A 17268-nucleotide genomic window follows, 5' to 3' on the forward strand; every position below is an offset into this window, starting at 1 on the left:
GACATTTGTAGCTCCACAATTGAAAACGGCTAAAATTATAAACTCGTATGAGTAGCATCATACATTCATCATCCGCAATAGCCAAGCAGCTAGTTCTCAGGAATTTTATGATCCGCAGCCTCCACTCCAGCATTCCAACGATACTTGGCAGCAGGATGATCTGCAGGCGGTCCACTCTGCCCAGCGGTCGCGTAAAGATTCTCGCGATAAGTACCTTTATCGACGGCGTAGTCGTCCCAGAAGAGACCTCTTTGGCGAAGTTCGGGAATGAGAAGGTCGATGATATCTTTGAAAGAGCCGGGCTTGACCGCATATGCCTGAAGCCTTGTTAGTTTCGCATGCCAGATGTATAGCAGGGTGGACTCACCAGGTTGAATCCATCAACGTCGGCCTCTTGGACCCATCGTTCCATTTCATCTGCTACCTGCTGGGGCGTTCCCACGGGAGTCGCGCCCAGTCCTCCGACAGTGATGTGTTGTCCGACAGTAGACTTGGTCCATTTCGCGACTCCTGGTGTGGATTTCGACCAGCCTTCGACGGCAGATCTAAAATAAAGTCAATAAATCCTTCTTCGGTAAAGATACACGGAACATACCGAATAGCATTACTCTCGACATGTCGTAGCTCCTCATCGTCCCCGTACGTATCGAGGTTGATTCCGGTCCAGCCACCGAACAAGGCTAACGCGCCATCGATCGACCCCAAACTCCTGAAATATTTGAATTTCTCCTGCGCTTCTTCCTCGGTCTTACCCAACACCGGGCAAAGCAGTGCCAGAAACTTGATACTCTTCCCGTCGCGGCCAAACTCAGTTTTCGCCAGCTCGCGAATCTCTGCGATATTCTTCGCCACAACGGCAGGACTGTGTCCGGCAACAAAGATCGCTTCGGCATGCTGAGCCGCGAACGTCTTACCGGCCTTCGACGTACCAGCCTGCAAGATGACAGGAGTGCGCTGGGGGCTGGGCTGGGTGAGATGAGGACCAGGCACTTCGAAGTACTTTCCGACGTGGTTGATTTCGCGCACGCGGGCCGGATCCGTGAAGATGCCGCGTTCGCGATCGAGAACGACGGCGTCCGAACGCCAGGAGGATTCCCAGAGTTTGTAGGCGACTTTGATGTATTCTTCTGCGACGGCGTAGCGGTCATCGTGCTATCTTGTGTTAGCGAAAGTGTAAGGTGATAATTCACATGCGTCCGTACATGTGGTTGATGTGCGTGGCCCAGATTGCGGGCTGCGGAGTCTAGATATCCGGTCACAACCTGAAGATTTATATCAGCATAGATGGCATGGATTGGTGCACTAACTACTTACGTTCCACCCAATCCTGTAATTGATACAATCAGTCATGTCGCGACAGAAGTAACGAGAGCATGACTTACCGTCCCTTCGTAAGATGATCGACTGTCGACAGCCGTCTCGCCAAATGATAAGGCTGCTCATACGTCGTGGTCACCGTCACCCCGAATCCAATATTCTTCGTTGCCGCTGCCATGGCAGGAACGACGGCAAGAGGTTCGTTGACAGGCCATTGTGCGCCCGAGATAATCGCCGGATCGAGATTCCTGGGGCCCTTGTAGACGTCGTAGCCACCTAATCATGCCGTTCGTATTAGTTCAGAACAGTTCAGCTCTCAGCCTTCATAGGTACTAACCCAGTACATCCGCGATAAAGATACCATGAAACTTCGCAGACTCTAACAATTTGGCTAATTCAACCCAGTGGTCGATATCGTTGAAACGGTGCGATTCATCCTCAGGGTGACGCCACAGACCGGGGGATTGATGCCCACTGCCTGTTTACTGTGAGACTTTTGGCTAAGGCTCAAAGAGGGAGGCTAAGCATACACATCTCAACAAAAGCATTTAGAATAAGCTTCTTGCGCGGCTGCGCAGCGTCAGGAGCAGTCATGATGACTAGAATGTATCTATGATTGCGTGACAATAGAGCTTGGGAACAACGAAGTCAACGATCGACTGCACCGGTGCTTGGAATCTCGTCGCGAGTTTCCCAAGTGCAGGAACCAGGTAATAAGTATGCAATGAATTCAGAAGCTACGATGTAATCGTCCCCTCCTTCATCGGCACAGCGAGACTGTCTTCTGCATAGCATCAAAGTGGGTCGAGATGACGCCACACGCGCACGATGAACACAAGCAGAGAATACCCCAAAGGACGCGCAGATCATGGACTTTTTCGACTATTTAATATGGTCAGATTATCCTATTGGGAGGTATTGCAATAAAAGCGAGGGAAATAAAGTTGGGGTGCAAAATTGGGCGAGTCGACGGTCCCTGGAATGCGGTTGATCGCTTTATCGTCAGTTCCTCCCGGTATCACGCAATGCGCGACGCAGAATCGGGGGAATGGAGGAACTCCAGAGGTATGTCGGGCCATGAAAATAAAAACATATATTGCACAAAATAAAGCAAGTAGAACAAGTCAATCAGAGATCAAGTGTATGTAACATAGGCACAAACGGTATTTAAAGTGGGAGGCTAAGATATCCCTTAGGCTATACAGTCCTCGCGTCTAGCGCCAGGAAGCTTCAACACAGCTTATTCTCAGCTCTCTACCGCTCGATAGCATGCTACAAGGGCTATCGGCCGATAGCAAACGGATGTTATCTCGGCAATGCCATCGGAGCTGTGGAAATAATCAGATCTAAAGTTCATCCACCAGTCCGGTTCGCGTGAGCACCTCATATCGATTCTTTATCATATCACTGTGGGCCTATGCCGCCCTGGATTACACCAAGAATGCACTGGCCAAAGCCTATTATTCCATGTGAAGACCCCTGCAGGATCTTGCAGGTACTATGGAGGTTGGAGTTACTTAAGGCTGAGGATATCCACCCTGGGGCCTGACTTTGTTTCTCTGGCGTTTGAGGTCTTCTCTTTCCGACCGGTATTGCAGAGAACGACTCCGGCACCAACAAGCAGACGATGGCCCAGAACCTTGCCCGCAGTGGCGATGGGGCAGTCCAGCCGCTTCTCTCTCAGGCTGTGGGATATGTTATTGTTGTTGTGGTTGGGTTGATCATCGCATTTGGTATTACCTCTCAGTTCTACCTACGAGTTCCAGAGGCTAATGATACAAGTGATGATGTTAATTACCCGAGTGCTGAAGAAAACTACTGGAGAAGACAATAAGAAAACTGAAATGTATGGCCTAGAACAAGATCCGCCCGTCCAATACTAACGAGAGTTCAGGTTTATGACAGCAAACCGCACTGTGAGAACGGGATTGACAGCGTCAGCCGTGATATCTGTACGTCCCCTGACCCCCAAAACTACTACCAACGCAAAAGGCTAACTGTCTGCATAGTCATGGCTGTGGACGACTGCGCTGCTCGGGTCTTCCTTTGTCGGATACGACTACGGCGTGTCGGGGTCATTCTGGTTCGCGGCCGGATGTAGCCCGATGATCGTTTTCTTCGCCTTGCTTGGTATATCATGCAAACGAAAGATCCCTGAAGCTCATACTTCACTTGAAGTTGTTCGGATTCGCTATGGTAGGCATGTTGAAGGTCATCAGGCACTGTCAATTATCTAACACAATATAGGGAGAATTGCACATGTCGTGTTCATGACCCTTTGCTTGGTTAACAATATTTTCGCATGTGCGAACATGCTGCTCGGCGCGGCTGCGGTCATCTCAGCAGTGTAAGCTAAGGTATCTCAATAAGACATGAGGATACGTTCCAACTGACAGGATAGGACTGGAATGCACATAATCGCCGCGACATTCCTGCTGCCGGTCGGAGTCACTGTTTACACTTTCGTCGGTGGCATTAAAGCAACGTACGTTGAATTGACCTCCCTCTTCATCAACAGCGTCTGATATCCCCGACAGTTTCTTGACAGACTACTTCCACACGGCTATCATCCTAATCATCGCTTGCTACTTCTCCATCAAAGCATTCACATACGAGGAGGTCGGGTCGGTCGGAAAACTATACGATCTTGTGCAGGCCGCTGCTCAACGGCATCCGGTTGCTGGAAACCACAATGGAACTTACCTGACTATGACATCGAAAGGAGTAAGCATGTTTAGGATTGATTCACGGACACTGTTAATGGGTTCCAGGGAATACTTTTTGGGATTTTGCACATTTGCTCAAACTTCGGTCTGGTCATCATGGACACCAGTTACTTCATCAAGGCCTTCTCAGCTGCCCCATCGTCAGTCGTACCCGGTTATACGATCGGAGGTGTCGCATACTTCGCCATCCCATGGGCTTTGGGGACAATCATGAGCTCGCTCGCTCTTGGACTTGAGAATAGTTCATCATTTCCTACTTATCCTCGGGTAAGGGAACTTGTTCTCTCCGTCCGGTCGCGCACAAAATTGACAATGCCATTTCCAAATAGAGAATGACAACAACCGAAGTTAGCAACGGCCTCGTCCTACCCTACGCAGCAATGACAATCGCAGGCAAAGGAGGCGCGGCAGCCATACTACTTATGACCTTCATGGCTGTGACGTCCACCCTGTCTGCCCAAGTTATCGCGGTTAGCTCTATCCTGAGTTTCGATGTCTATCGACAATATTTCAACCGGAACGCATCCGACCGGGATATCATCCGTGCTAGCCACTTCGGAGTTATATTCTTCGCTGCTTTCTCTGCGGGATTTAGCACGATGTTGCATTACGTCGGCATTGATCTCGGATGGACGTTGTATATGCTCGGTGGGTAGTCTCCTCGAAATCTGTTCATTATAAACAAAGGAAAATACTAATATGACCAGGCGTGGTAACCTGTCCCGGGATCTTCCCTATGGCGTTCACTATCCTCTGGTGTCGCCAAAGCAAAGCGGCAGCGATCCTCTCGCCCATTCTAGGTATGGCCACAGGTATTGGCGTCTGGCTCGGCACTGCGCAGCATTTCTACGGCGCAGTTTCCGTCTCAGCAACCGGCCAAATCCTACCCTGTGTCTATGGAACCGTGGCATCGGCATGCTCGCCGATCTTGTACTCGGTAGTGATTACCTTGATCAGACCACAGAAATACGACTGGTCGGAGTTCAGAAAGGAGAAACTCGCGCTTGAGAAACTGAACAGTGATCTGACGACCGTGCATAATGAGCACGGTCCACACGAGAATAACATCGAGACTGGACCAAGGAGCGCATCCATCCCCGAGACAAAAGAACTCAAACGATGGGGTCGCATTGCAGCCTTCTGGTCCATAGCGACATTCTTGGGTCATTGGGTTATCTGGCCGCTACCTATGTATGGATCGAATTATGTGTTTGGAAAGGGGGTATGTTTTACTTGCTCCACTATGCTACTAAACCAGATACTGATTGGATATAGTTCTTCTCTGCGTGGATTATTGTGGCGATTATCTGGCTTTGGGGAACAACACTCATTGCTATCTTCTATCCTATCTTTGATGGGGGTATCCAGCAGATTGCGCAGGTTTACCGCGGGTTACGTGGAAGAGGTACATGGACGTATGATGATGAGGGGACTGAGACGCCGTCATCGCCGTCTGTTACGGGAGTTCAGGAGGTGGATAAGGAGGGCATCTAAACTATGTTACAATCCGGGATTCTGGCGCAGAACGATACGAGCAGGTTTAAATCATGGGGCAATTTTCTAGATCTCTCACGTTTATGTCCGCGGATAATGGTGAAGCTATTCCATTTCAGCTGCCGTGGAAAAGCAGAATACGTCTATGTAGCGAAGAAATAATTGTTAATAGAAGAGTCTGTCTTTCTCAAAGCGCCAGCTCAATTCGCCAGCCATTTGAGTTTTTCATTTTTCTTGTTCACTCATTAGATATCGCTAATCAATTCATCCAGTCTTTTCTCGTTAACACTCGAACAGCCTTCCACAATCGAGCGTTATCCGTCAACCCAACGGCGCAGCATGAGTACCTCCACCACGTACCTCAAAAAGCCTTTGATCTCGTCAAAGCCCAACCCTTGACACAATGTAGGTAAAACCACAGCGACATCCCCCTTCCGTTCTCACAAACAAGCTCCCCCAATCTAGCCAGTCCACTTTCCAACAGGCTTCCGCACCAACCCACAATCCTCATTCAAACCCTGATACTCGCCATCTTTGTAGATAGCATTGAACCCGCACCCAGCCTTTCCAAGATGAAATGGGTCCAGGTTCACCTCCCGCCGTTTACTCTTCATGAAAAGATCTCCAGCTGAGACGTTGTAGGGCCTGTAGGTCGGCGGCACCATCTTCTCTTTGCCGTCATGTCCGAAGAACCAAATGTATCCTCCGCAGATGGGGGCAGTCATGGGCTCGGCGCCATCTGTAGTAGAGGAATCAATCGAGTTAGTTCAACATGATCAGAACCACATGCATACATCCCCTCGGATTAAACAACAACCGCCATTGACTCCCATATTGCAGCAACATGAAGAAAAAAGCAGTGCCACTTACCAAAAGCATCACAATACCCCGTCTTCGGATTATACGTAGCAAACGGTTTCGAACGACCCTGGCAGTTGAAAATCTCATTCAACACAATGTAACATTCCTGGTTCTCATCGACCAGTAGCTTTCCCCACGACCCCTCGACGACATCGGGCGCATATTGCGTGAAGAAATCGCCGCCGGCCCATTTCTCAGCGGCAGCGTCCCATTCATAGGCGCCGGCGGTGGAAAGGAGAGTCGCCGTTGTGAAGGCGGTTGTGAGCGTGGTGAGGAGTTTCATTTTGATTTGACTGTTTGAGGAAGAAATGATGTATTCAACAGTGGAGAAATCATGAGTTCGAAAGTAGGGTTGTCGAAGCTATTTATATGTTAGTCCGCTGGAGAAGTGATACTAGTCGGCGGGAAGATCGGATCAGATCTCCTATGGCAACAAGCTCGAAATCAACTGCCACTTGCTTAGAATTGTGCACAATGTGCAGAGTTAAGGGTCTGCCTAGTGCGGAGGCAACTTGATTCAAGACTAACAGACAAGTTGATTTACAATTAAGCCTCATTGGGTCCTATGGCTGTTTGTTGGTTTTGTTTTGGCGCGCGTAGTGGAGTGATTTGGGTCCGCCACCGGTTTGGCCCCCAACTTTGATTAACAGAACTCGGTTGCCTACTTCAACTACGCTGTTCGCTCGATCGCACACCGCTGGAAAATATACTCCGGTGTAGAATGTCTCTTCTTCTGTTTTCAGAAGTTTCTTGGTCTATTTGATATTCGGTTCAAACCTCATTTTTAGGGAGTATATTGTGAAAATTAGAGATGGGAAATTTATATATCGGAAGTCTCACGGTGGCGGTAGTAGCCGCTCACTCCCGAACCATTCTTGCCTTCTGTGGGGTAGACTGCAATATTCGGAGATATCAACTATTTTCTGACTGTACACCGTAGATGCTTGATCTCATACATTTGAATGTGGCTGTGCTTTATTTTGGACCCACGTTACATTCCAATTCACGAACAGGCACCAGTGTTAGATCTGAGCAGTGATCTACTTTGACATTAATGATGTCAATAAGGGCAATTCGTAAACTAAAGTTCCACCAACAGTTCAAGGCTATGGCATGAACTGAGATCGAGGGAAGGCTCGGTGGTAATTAACACCCGCAAGTCACTAATGCCAGGACACAAATCTTGAGAAAACAGAGACTCTATGAAGAAGACACCTAATTTCAAGGTACCAAGCGTCATATTTTTCACTTAGATTAGCATTTCAAGTTAGGTAGCTGACTAACATGCAAAGTTCTGAAACTTACGGATTACAGCATATCTCCATAGACTATGGCGTCTGATATTTTTTCGGCCAGCATATCTGCTCGAGAATCAACAATTGTTTAGTAGGAATGGTCAATCAACTCACAGACGGTGGACTGTGGGTGTCCCGGTGGCAAGATTGGAAACGCACTGGCGTCTACAACTCGCAGGCCTTCCACTCCATAGACACGCGCCTGACTGTCTACAACGGCCAGAGGGTCATCTGGTCTTCCCATCTTACATGTGCAAGCAGGGTGCCATATCGTCATCAGGCTATTCCGAATGTACTCGAGGATATCATCGTCGGTTGCAACGTGTCTGCCTGGGTCATATTCAGGTCCTACCATGACCGGCGCCATAGCCGCACTGGTGGCCGCTTCACGGATGCGCTTGAACATGGCAATTGCAACTTCCTGGTCGGACTCGCTGTCCAGCCAGTTAGGACTGATAATTGGGGCATGATCCATGTCTGCCGACCGGATCGTTATATTGCCGCGCGAGGTAGGGGCAACTAGTACGGCTAGCATTGACGCGTAGCGATACCCATCCTTGGGTTGGTCAATAACAGGGTCTGAGAACGAGCCTAGATACCCAGGCCCAGACATGTACTAGGGGAATAAAATTAGTTACTCGGTGATTTCTTGGTCAGCACGTTCGCACTTCTCCGTGCACCAAATTTCCGGACAAGACGGCAACTATAGAAATTGCTCATACCTCGGCCTCGGGCCAGTCTGACGGAAATCGACTCAAATCGGTCAAGGTTTTGTTGGAAAAGCCGGATCGCAAACTGTCGGGAATCTTTTCCCATGCCAGATAATCTGCACCAGGACTGGTCCCCATTCCGCGACCGAGGAAAAACCACTTGATAACCTGTTGAAAAAAGAACCAGAGGTCGTTGACAAAATCGGTGAAGGTGGCTACTTCGACCCGGAAGGAAGGTCCAAAGAAGGGATGATCCCACATGTTTTGTCCCACACCTGGACGGTCTGCAAGTACCGGGATGCCACGATCTTTGAGTGTATCAGCCGGACCTATGCCCGACACCATCAAGAGCTGCGGCGATTGGAAAGCACCCGCGGACACCACCACTTCTCTGCGTGCATGCAGTTCAAATGGGACAGACGATTTGTTTGTGACTAACACACCGATGGCACGTTTTTTATCATCGAAGAGTATCTTCTGAGCGACTGTATAGAGGAATATTTCCATTGAAGGGGGTTTTACTTTCCCAAGGAAGGAGGTTTGTGAGCTGCTGCGGGTCTCGTCTGGCGGCCGAACAGTCACGGTGCAGTACTGTGTTCCGATCAAGGACCCTGCGTTGAAGTCCTGTATATCCTCAATGCCAATAGCATTCATTCCGAGTTTCATCCACGTGGAAAAAGACATGGCATAGTTGGCAAATGATACCTCGAGAGGGCCTCCGCTTGGTTCGTACGCGCGGGGGTCATAGCTGGGTGTGGCATTCGGGAATCGAGCGAGGGTATTAGGAGGTGTAAAATGAACGGTGCGCTTGAAGTACGGCAAAACACGGTCCCAGGTATAGCTACTGTCGTTCACAGCTGCTGCCCATTCGGCCATCGAGTCGCGCGTGGGTCTAATTCGTTTTCAGCAATAGATCGCCTCGGGTCAGATAAACATACCTCTGGTATATCATAAAGTTGAGTGCAGAGCTACAGATCAATTAATTCCAGTCTACAAGAAACCATGGATGACCTACGATCCGCCTAGACATCGCCCTCTGGCATAGTGGATATACCGCATGTTGGCACCGGGTTCAGGGCGCGTCACGAATCCCCAGTCAATCAGCGATCGAAAATGTGGCCGCGAGCCGACTCGGAGTAAGTCACTCCCTGGTATGGCAGCCAGTGACAGAGATTGATAGTATCCACCCGCCTCGACCAAGGCCACGCTGAAGGCCTTCTGCGTCAGCCGTGTGGCCAATGCGATGCCAGCAGTTCCTCCCCCAACAACAATATAATCATATGTCCGAGGATCGTCGTCTGTGTCGGGAGCATCGACGGCAAGGGCTTGTACGAGGGACTCGAGTATGAGGAACATGCAGAGGACCACGCGGACTAGGCCGCTGCTATCGGTCAAGACACGCATAATCTGAGACTCGGATGATTGGCACTGACGAGATACTCATGAGTCCGTTTGCCACAGCGTGGATGCAAGACGACACGCGCGGGCAAATTGGTCCTGCACTGCAGGACGAGTGACGTCTATCAGGCGGCCGAGTGCGCTGTTGAGGCAGTCACCACCGGCCGCACCTGCCCATTGACTCCAACGGCAAAGAACTACTTGCTTTACACATGAACATTGCAACCGTCACTCCAGCTAGCCACGGTGAACTCCGTCAATTATGCTGCCGCCTGTTTGACTTCCCGAGAGTGAGAGCGTTGCGTCTGCCACATGAGGCCATTTCATCTGCCATCTCAGGGCTCGGATCAGCACGTGAAGTCACCGCACCCCAACGAAAAAGAACCCAAAACAAGAACTGCGATGCCTGCCAGCGATCGAATCATGGACGATACCAGAATCTGCTATGGCCCAGGATTGCAAATTAGCCCATCGCAACCATTACCATTTTTGGGCGCGAGTGGGGTGTAGATCGACCCCTGATTACCCCAAGCGGAAATGGTTATTGGTTCGTCTCTCGCGACCCAAATTTTAGCCCGTCGCAGTCAGGAACCATTGGATCGCTCTCTCGTCTGGCAAGTCTTCCGTGCACGCTCGGTCAGCGTGCAGATGATTAGAAGCGAGCCCATCACCTCCATCACTCGGAAAACATGGAATCTGTTGGGGTTCGCCCAGAGTCATTCATATGTTCCCGAGGCCCACGAAGGGGGGTGGAACTGCGAAACGGTCCACGATGGTCTGATTTAATCGTTATCTCATCGCAATCTCGTGTTGTTCCAGTTTTTGCTGGATGATCTGCAGTGAATTTCCACGCTCTCACCCACAATTTCACATGCCGAGAGTAGCCTCAACGGCCGAATGGCGCGAATATAAACCATGCCTCGCATCCCCCGCGGGGAGGGGGCTCAGATATCATCTCAATCAACTCCCCGCATCACCATGGCTTTCCAACCCAATCCCAGGGACTCGATGAAGTCCACATGGCGTCGCCTGGATCGCGGCGAGTGGACTCTCTCTCACTGGTTCTACGAAATTCTCGGCATCCATCCCTCCATCTTGGACAAGGAGATACCTATCCATCCTAAGGAGGATAAGGTACCGTGGGTGCCCGAGTGGCATCTGCACCGCTGGGTCCTGGTTCATTCCTTTATTCCGCTGGCGATTCATCACGTTTATACCGCCTATACCGGGCGCAACTTGAGCCCGCTGGCCGCTTTTGTGTTCTACAGCATCGCGTTCAAGGCCATCGCTATTCACGAAATCCAAGTCCTTCGCCGTCTCGGCCATGTCCTCGGATTCCTTGACGGTGATCAGCACGAGCGTGACGGCGTGCCCGACGTGGGTGTGGCAAAAGTCGCCCATTCGCTCATTTCGACTTCGACCTTCCGACCGGTCTTCACCGTGTTCCTCAGTTACCGCAGCACTCAGGCGCCGGGCTCGATGAACTGGGCCTGGCTGCCGTTGGAGATCGGGCTCTATGGCATTATTCTCGACTTCTGGTTCTACTGGTATCACCGGCTGATGCACGAGATCGGAGGGCTCTGGAAGTACCACCGCACGCACCACCTCACCAAACACCCCAACCCGCTGTTGACCCTCTATGCGGACACGGAGCAAGAATTCTTCGATATTGCCGGTATCCCTCTACTCACATACTTCAGTATGAAATTGATGGGCATGCCGATGGGCTTCTATGAGTGGTGGATCTGCCATCAATACGTTATGTTTGCCGAGTTGGCCGGCCACAGCGGGCTACGTCTTCTTGCCGTGCCTCCTAACACGCTGTCTTGGGCTTTGCGACTCTTCGACGCCGAACTGGTTATCGAGGATCATGACCTCCACCACCGTCGCGGCTGGAAGAAGAGTGCCAACTACGGAAAGCAGACTCGCCTCTGGGACCGGATCTTTGGCACCTGCGGCCCTCGTGTGGAGTGTTATAAAGAAAACATCGACCCGGACAACCGAGTCTCCATGCCTCTTATCTGAAGTTTCTTTCGATTTGATGCGTGGTGTTGAATGCACATAAAGATATGGTGGTCTCGAGTTTATACCCGATTGGTGATTTTGAATTTCCCTGTTATGTCTAAACTGCTTCGCGCACCTTCTTTTGGCACTTGCGATGTATTTAATCTATGAATGTTATGATGACTCTGCTCTCTCGGAAAATCCTTCCATCGACTAATCCATAAACCACAACATAATCCCGGCTGCACGACTGGCCGGATACTTGCGGACACATCATCGCGCATTGCCCAGATGGACGAACCCATATCATTGGGTTATGATATATCAACATCTCCACTTAATTCTACCCGAGGGATCCTTCCCCGGTTTATCCATACCAATATAAGAGATGCATTACCCCTCCGCATAACTCCCCCTCCGCATTTACAACCTAAATCGCTCCAACCTCACCACCAACAACATACCTGCAAAGCAGATAGCGCATAAATCCCCAAGATGACCACCTGGCAGGAAAAAGCCGAAATCAAACGCCTCGCTGCGGCGTCCAAAATCCCCTCCGACTGGCGTCTCCCCGACTCCACTCTCTCCGCACTCACCACCGACTCCAACGTCCTCGGCATCCCACGCGCCAGCGGGCTTCTATCCCCACGCGAACTAGAAATCACCGAAACAAAGGATGCCACCCTTATGCTCTCAAAGCTCGGCGCGCGCGAATACACCGCCGTAGAAGTAACAACGGCATTCAGCAAACGGGCCGCGATCGCCCAACAGCTCATATGCTGTCTCACGGAGACGTTTTTCGACGAGGCGCTAGAGCGAGCCAAGTTTCTCGACGAGCATCTCGCGCGCACAGGCAAGACCGTGGGTCCCCTGCATGGGTTGCCTATTAGTCTGAAAGACTCGTTCAATGTAATCGGCCAGCATACCACGTTAGGGTTTATTTCGTTCCTCGAGAACCCGCCACAGCAAAGGAACGCGGCCGTCGTGGACATCCTCCTCGCAGCGGGGGCCGTGCTTTACGTGAAGACGAATATCCCGCAGACGATGATGACCGCGGACTCGCATAACAATGTGTTCGGGCGGGTGTTGAACCCACATCGCAGGAACTTGACGGCGGGAGGTAGTACCGGCGGCGAAGGGGCGTTGGTAGCTATGAGGGGGTCGATTCTGGGCGTGGGCACGGATGTAGCGGGCTCGATTCGTATCCCGGCGTTGTGTTGCGGGCTGGTCGGCTTTAAACCGAGTGTCGGGAGGGTCCCGTATGGGGGGCAGACGACCCCTGGGAGGCCCGGGCTGGTGGGCGTGGTGCCGGTGGCGGGACCGTTGTGTCATTCCGTTCGCGACGCTGAAATGTTGCTGCGTGTTATCACGGAGGGACACCCGGAGGATCTCGATGATATTGCGCTCCCGATTCCCTGGCGTGAGCAGCCTGATCGATCCGAGCCGTTGAGGATCGGTCTGCTCCATGAGGATCAGGCATATCCGCTTCATCCGTCAATGCATCGGGCGTTGACGCAGGCAGCGGCGAAGCTGGCTGAGGCAGGACACACTATTGTCAATTTTTCCGGAAAGACACCTTCTTTGATGGACATCGCGCGTCTCACATTCCAGTACTTCGGCATGGACCCTGACAAGACGCTTTTCTCGCACATCCTGCGCGGCGAGGAACCGTTTATTCCGTCGCTCGCAGTGATCGGGACTGGTGGTGGGATGGAAATGCCTGAACCCACGCTACGCAATCTATATGATATGAACACGAAGCGGATCGAGCTGGCAGAGGCGATGAGAAAGGCCTACGTCGAGAATAAGGTGGACGTTATCCTTTCGCCGGGATTTCAGAGTTGTGCGGTGCCGCATGATACGTACGACAATGGACTTTATACGACGATGCCCAACTTGTTGGATGTTAGTCTATTTTCCCTTGTCACGACTGCTCACCTACCCTGTATGCTGCATTGGGTGCAAGTGCTAATGATAAATCTCACAGTATCCCGCATGCATACTCCCCTTCGGCCGTGCTGACGAGAAGGCTGATGCGCCGTTCGTCAGAGACATTGATTACAAGCCACCCTGTATTTCCCACCATCAAGCCTACCATGTGCCATGCTAATATACTGCAGATAAACCAACAGAGATTGAAGGCGCTCCTTGCCATGTCCAACTCATTGGACGACGACTACAGGATGAGAAGCTCGCGCAACATGTTAGACAAATTGAGCAGATCCTGAAGGCTTAAGATGGGACTCTAGTTATTCTTTCAACATGTGAAGCCATTTGAACCAATTGAGAGCGAGTAGCAAGCGATTCAACATACAGTTCATTCCGCCAAGTTAAAGCTATATAGCAAGACTTTTCCAACGTTGAGACAACGAATATCTGTCGGTAGCATGTGTCGTATATCAAAAACAATAGATCACCCAATATCTAGTCGTGTCCCAAGACTAGATTGTCCACATTATTTCCAGTCAACATGATCATCCACTCCGTACTATTCACCTCCACCGTTAGCTTGATTTTCTCCCTCGCAAGCAACGTCACATAATTATCCGACCAGTAAACGGGGGTTATTTCCTCCCTTGTGGCTGGGTCCAGAGCTGCCAGGTGCAAGAAGACAGCTGGAACAGGGGATTCGTTTGTCATCGTCACTTCGATCCTGTTGCGCCCGTTCTTCGCGCTCAGTACCTGAATGCTCGTCTTGACCTTCGCAGTAGGCATGCGCCCCAAGGCCGAGAAATCTGCAAACTGCTTCGTCGGCGTCGTGTACCAATTTGACTTATCCCAGTCCAACTCGTCACTCTTCGCTGAGAGCCAATAGACATTCCGACTGAGTATAGCATCTCCATCGCGCAGTATCAGGCGCAGGAACGCAACGTCCCGTATACTCTTCAACCCAGCCACCTTCGCCACCATCTTCGATGCATTCGGCACCGTCTGAGTCGTCACATTCTGTCCCCAAATATATCCCCCATCCCTACCCACGAGATCAACCTGCACCGACCTAGTCATGTCTCCCTTCTCCCCAAGTAAATGATTAATCAGATACACACCCCCATCCGTATAATCAAACGCGACATGCTCCAACCTCGCCGCCGCCTTGGTCCCAAAATACGCCCCCGCCGGACGCAAATAATAATCAAAAAGCTGCCAATGAAGACTCGGCCACGCGCTATTCAGCATCCAATACACCACGCCGGTCGCGGGGCGACTCGCGTTCTGACGCATCGCGAACCCTTCGAACTCCGCGCGCGTGGCCTCGTAATCCATCATCTGTGCCTTTTTCACATAGTCTTCTAGACTGGTGGGATGGCCGTAGCGTCCAAACAGGGCTTTATTGTAGATGCCTCGGTTGTAGAAACTTGAGTCGTATCGCGACATGTGGTATTGGTTCTTATTCGGCTCTTTCCACAAACTGTCCAGATCACGAGGCGATAAGAATTCCCGTAGACTGGAGAGCTCAGGCGTCCCGACTCCGGAACCCTGCTCGGATCCAAACCCGAATGCCGCGCCGTATTGGTCGCCAGTCCAGTAGTTCGGGGGCACCCAGTCGTAGGGGCCGTCCATTTTCATACCCGAGGGTCCTAATGCGTCGGGGTAGCCGCGTTTCGAGGCTGAGGCGATCACAGGCATGGTCCAGTCCATGCGATGCAGGGCAGAGAGGTAGAGGTCCGTGGCGCGGTCGTTGGGCCAGTAATCGGATCCAACTAGGAAGCCGAGGAGAGAGGGATGGGGTTGCATCATGGCTGCTTCGTGGAGCATGGAGTTGTAGGCGGTTGTGTAGTCGGGCTCGGTCCATTTGATGCCTTTGGCGTCGTCGTTGTACTGATTTCTTTCGTTAGTCTGTCATCCTGTCGAAAATAGATACGAGGTATAAAAGAAGGAACTCACATCCCAAGCTTCCCATTTATCACAGCATTCCCAACCCGCCAGGACCATGAGGCCCATCTCGTCAGCCAGGTCATACAGCGCCGGGTGCTCCTGATTTCCTTCCAATCGAACAGTGTTGAGTCCCATGTCCAGCATATACCGAAGCATGGTTCTGACGCGGTCGACATCAAACCGCAGGAACAAGTCCGGTGCATAACCAGCCCCTCGCACACGGAACGGCTGTCCATTGACGCTGAACTCGGTATCATTATGGCCGTTCACCTGTGACGAAACAGCCCTGATCCCGAATCGCACTGAATCCGCTACATCTGACACGCCGGCGCCTTCCACCGAGGCGTTCAAATGCACCGTATACAGTGGCTGCGCTCCCCAGGCCGCAGGCCACCAGAGTTGAGGATCTTTGATAGGAACAGATATAGAGATTGTGCTGTTCCGACGTCCCTCAAGAGTAAACCCCCTTTCCAGCCTGGCGATACTGTCTCCGTCCGCCCCTTGAATATACCCCTGCAACGTGCCTCGCACGGGACCATTCTCCATATTCTCGACATCCGCTTTCACAGTGACTTTCACCTCTTTCGTCCCCTTCATCCCCATCTCCACCACTCCCATATAATCAGTTAATATCCTCGGCTTCGAAAGCACGACCTTCCCTGTCCTCTTCACCTCCACGTCCCTCCATACCCCAGTCCCATTGTCCGCAGGATAAGGATTCCAATCAACAAATCCCTGCGCGAAGTCACGCAGATAATTCGTCGGATGGACTTGGATTAACACGACGTTCTCACTTTCACCTTCATTTCCTCTTCCATTTCCGTTTCCTTTCCCATGCGTATACCCCTTCCCCTTCCCCTTCTCACCCAAACCAACCAACCCCGTAACCTCAAACTTACCTCCCACATACGACCCGCTCAACACCTCCCTCCCAACAACCTTCCTTCCATTAAAATACACATCCGCCCTAGACGTGACGCCATCAATAACAAGGAACGCGTGTTCCCCGGCCCGCGGTGTCTCGAGATCAACACTCGCACGATAAAGCCACGGCGCTCGAAACAGCGTATCATTTGCGTCTAACGCGGCCATGTTATCCGTGTAGAACAGGTGCGAGGTATTATAGATGTTATTTGCGAGGAAAGCAGCCATGACGGTTGCGTGGGAGGTGGGGAGGAAGTGCCATGGTGGAGTCAGATGGGAGATGTTTGTTGAGGGGTGGGAGAGGTAGGAGAGGTTAGTTGGGGATAGCAGGGAGGATTGGAGATGCCAGGAGGGGATGGGTAATTTGGTTACTGAAGAGGTGAGAGGGAGGTTTGGGGAGAGGGAGAGGGTGGTGGTGGTTAGGGTTAGAAGGGTGGTGAGTGTGACCAGGAAGTTGGGATGCATTTTGGGCTGGGGTGGGTGGTGGAGAAAAGATGTCTGGGGAAATAGATGGGATGTTTGTTATTTATTATTGAATATGAACCCTGCAGGAAATGCGGGGAGGAAATGGAAAGTTAGGGTTAGAGAAGTGACTCATGCACAAGACTGCAGTGCAGTCAAGTTACTTTTCCAATGCATGGTTACATCGCAGATCGTCATTCC

The 17268-nt window shown here is 51.3% G+C and overlaps 7 protein-coding genes across 7 annotated transcripts; 3 read left to right on the forward strand and 4 right to left on the reverse strand.

Moving 5' to 3' along the window:
- Nucleotides 1–89: 89 nt before the first annotated feature.
- On the reverse strand, nucleotides 90–1911 carry LDX57_000186 (LLM class flavin-dependent oxidoreductase; the record flags this gene model as incomplete). Its single annotated transcript, XM_046081834.1, has 8 exons — nucleotides 90–317; nucleotides 368–545; nucleotides 596–1152; nucleotides 1203–1262; nucleotides 1315–1327; nucleotides 1383–1593; nucleotides 1655–1795; nucleotides 1848–1911. The coding sequence occupies 8 exons, from the start codon at nucleotides 1909–1911 to the stop codon at nucleotides 90–92; spliced, it is 1452 nt and encodes a 483-aa protein (XP_045937790.1).
- An 834-nt stretch (nucleotides 1912–2745) lies between these two features.
- On the forward strand, nucleotides 2746–5717 carry LDX57_000187 (sodium:solute symporter family protein). Its single transcript, XM_046081835.1, has 11 exons — nucleotides 2746–3050; nucleotides 3100–3163; nucleotides 3212–3269; nucleotides 3327–3513; nucleotides 3565–3664; nucleotides 3719–3802; nucleotides 3855–4041; nucleotides 4089–4310; nucleotides 4373–4691; nucleotides 4751–5265; nucleotides 5319–5717. Exons 1-11 carry the CDS (start codon nucleotides 2945–2947, stop codon nucleotides 5535–5537), a joined length of 2061 nt encoding a protein of 686 aa, XP_045937791.1. The 5' UTR covers nucleotides 2746–2944; the 3' UTR covers nucleotides 5538–5717.
- On the reverse strand, nucleotides 5718–6895 carry LDX57_000188 (uncharacterized protein). The gene is made up of 2 exons (XM_046081836.1): nucleotides 6408–6895; nucleotides 5718–6276 (listed from the first exon to the last, which is right to left on the reverse strand). The coding sequence occupies exons 1-2, from the start codon at nucleotides 6679–6681 to the stop codon at nucleotides 5999–6001; spliced, it is 552 nt and encodes a 183-aa protein (XP_045937792.1). The 5' UTR covers nucleotides 6682–6895; the 3' UTR covers nucleotides 5718–5998.
- Nucleotides 6896–7781: 886 nt separating this feature from the next.
- LDX57_000189 (GMC family oxidoreductase) lies at nucleotides 7782–9807 on the reverse strand (the record flags this gene model as incomplete). The annotated part of the gene is made up of 4 exons (XM_046081837.1): nucleotides 7782–8309; nucleotides 8416–9295; nucleotides 9342–9371; nucleotides 9419–9807. 4 exons carry the CDS (start codon nucleotides 9805–9807, stop codon nucleotides 7782–7784), a joined length of 1827 nt encoding a protein of 608 aa, XP_045937793.1.
- A 972-nt stretch (nucleotides 9808–10779) lies between these two features.
- On the forward strand, nucleotides 10780–11826 carry LDX57_000190 (sterol desaturase family protein; the record flags this gene model as incomplete). Its single annotated transcript, XM_046081838.1, has 1 exon — nucleotides 10780–11826. The coding sequence occupies one exon, from the start codon at nucleotides 10780–10782 to the stop codon at nucleotides 11824–11826; it is 1047 nt and encodes a 348-aa protein (XP_045937794.1).
- A 474-nt stretch (nucleotides 11827–12300) lies between these two features.
- Nucleotides 12301–14041, forward strand: LDX57_000191 (putative general amidase; the record flags this gene model as incomplete). The annotated part of the gene is made up of 3 exons (XM_046081839.1): nucleotides 12301–13710; nucleotides 13793–13877; nucleotides 13926–14041. The coding sequence occupies 3 exons, from the start codon at nucleotides 12301–12303 to the stop codon at nucleotides 14039–14041; spliced, it is 1611 nt and encodes a 536-aa protein (XP_045937795.1).
- Nucleotides 14042–14229: 188 nt separating this feature from the next.
- LDX57_000192 (putative glycosyl hydrolase) lies at nucleotides 14230–17070 on the reverse strand (the record flags this gene model as incomplete). The annotated part of the gene is made up of 2 exons (XM_046081840.1): nucleotides 14230–15624; nucleotides 15691–17070. The coding sequence occupies 2 exons, from the start codon at nucleotides 17068–17070 to the stop codon at nucleotides 14230–14232; spliced, it is 2775 nt and encodes a 924-aa protein (XP_045937796.1).
- Nucleotides 17071–17268: the final 198 nt, after the last annotated feature.

The sequence above is a fragment of the Aspergillus melleus genome (genome assembly GCF_016097325.1).
Source record: "Aspergillus melleus strain CBS 546.65 chromosome Unknown contig1, whole genome shotgun sequence".
NCBI lineage: Eukaryota > Fungi > Ascomycota > Eurotiomycetes > Eurotiales > Aspergillaceae > Aspergillus > Aspergillus melleus.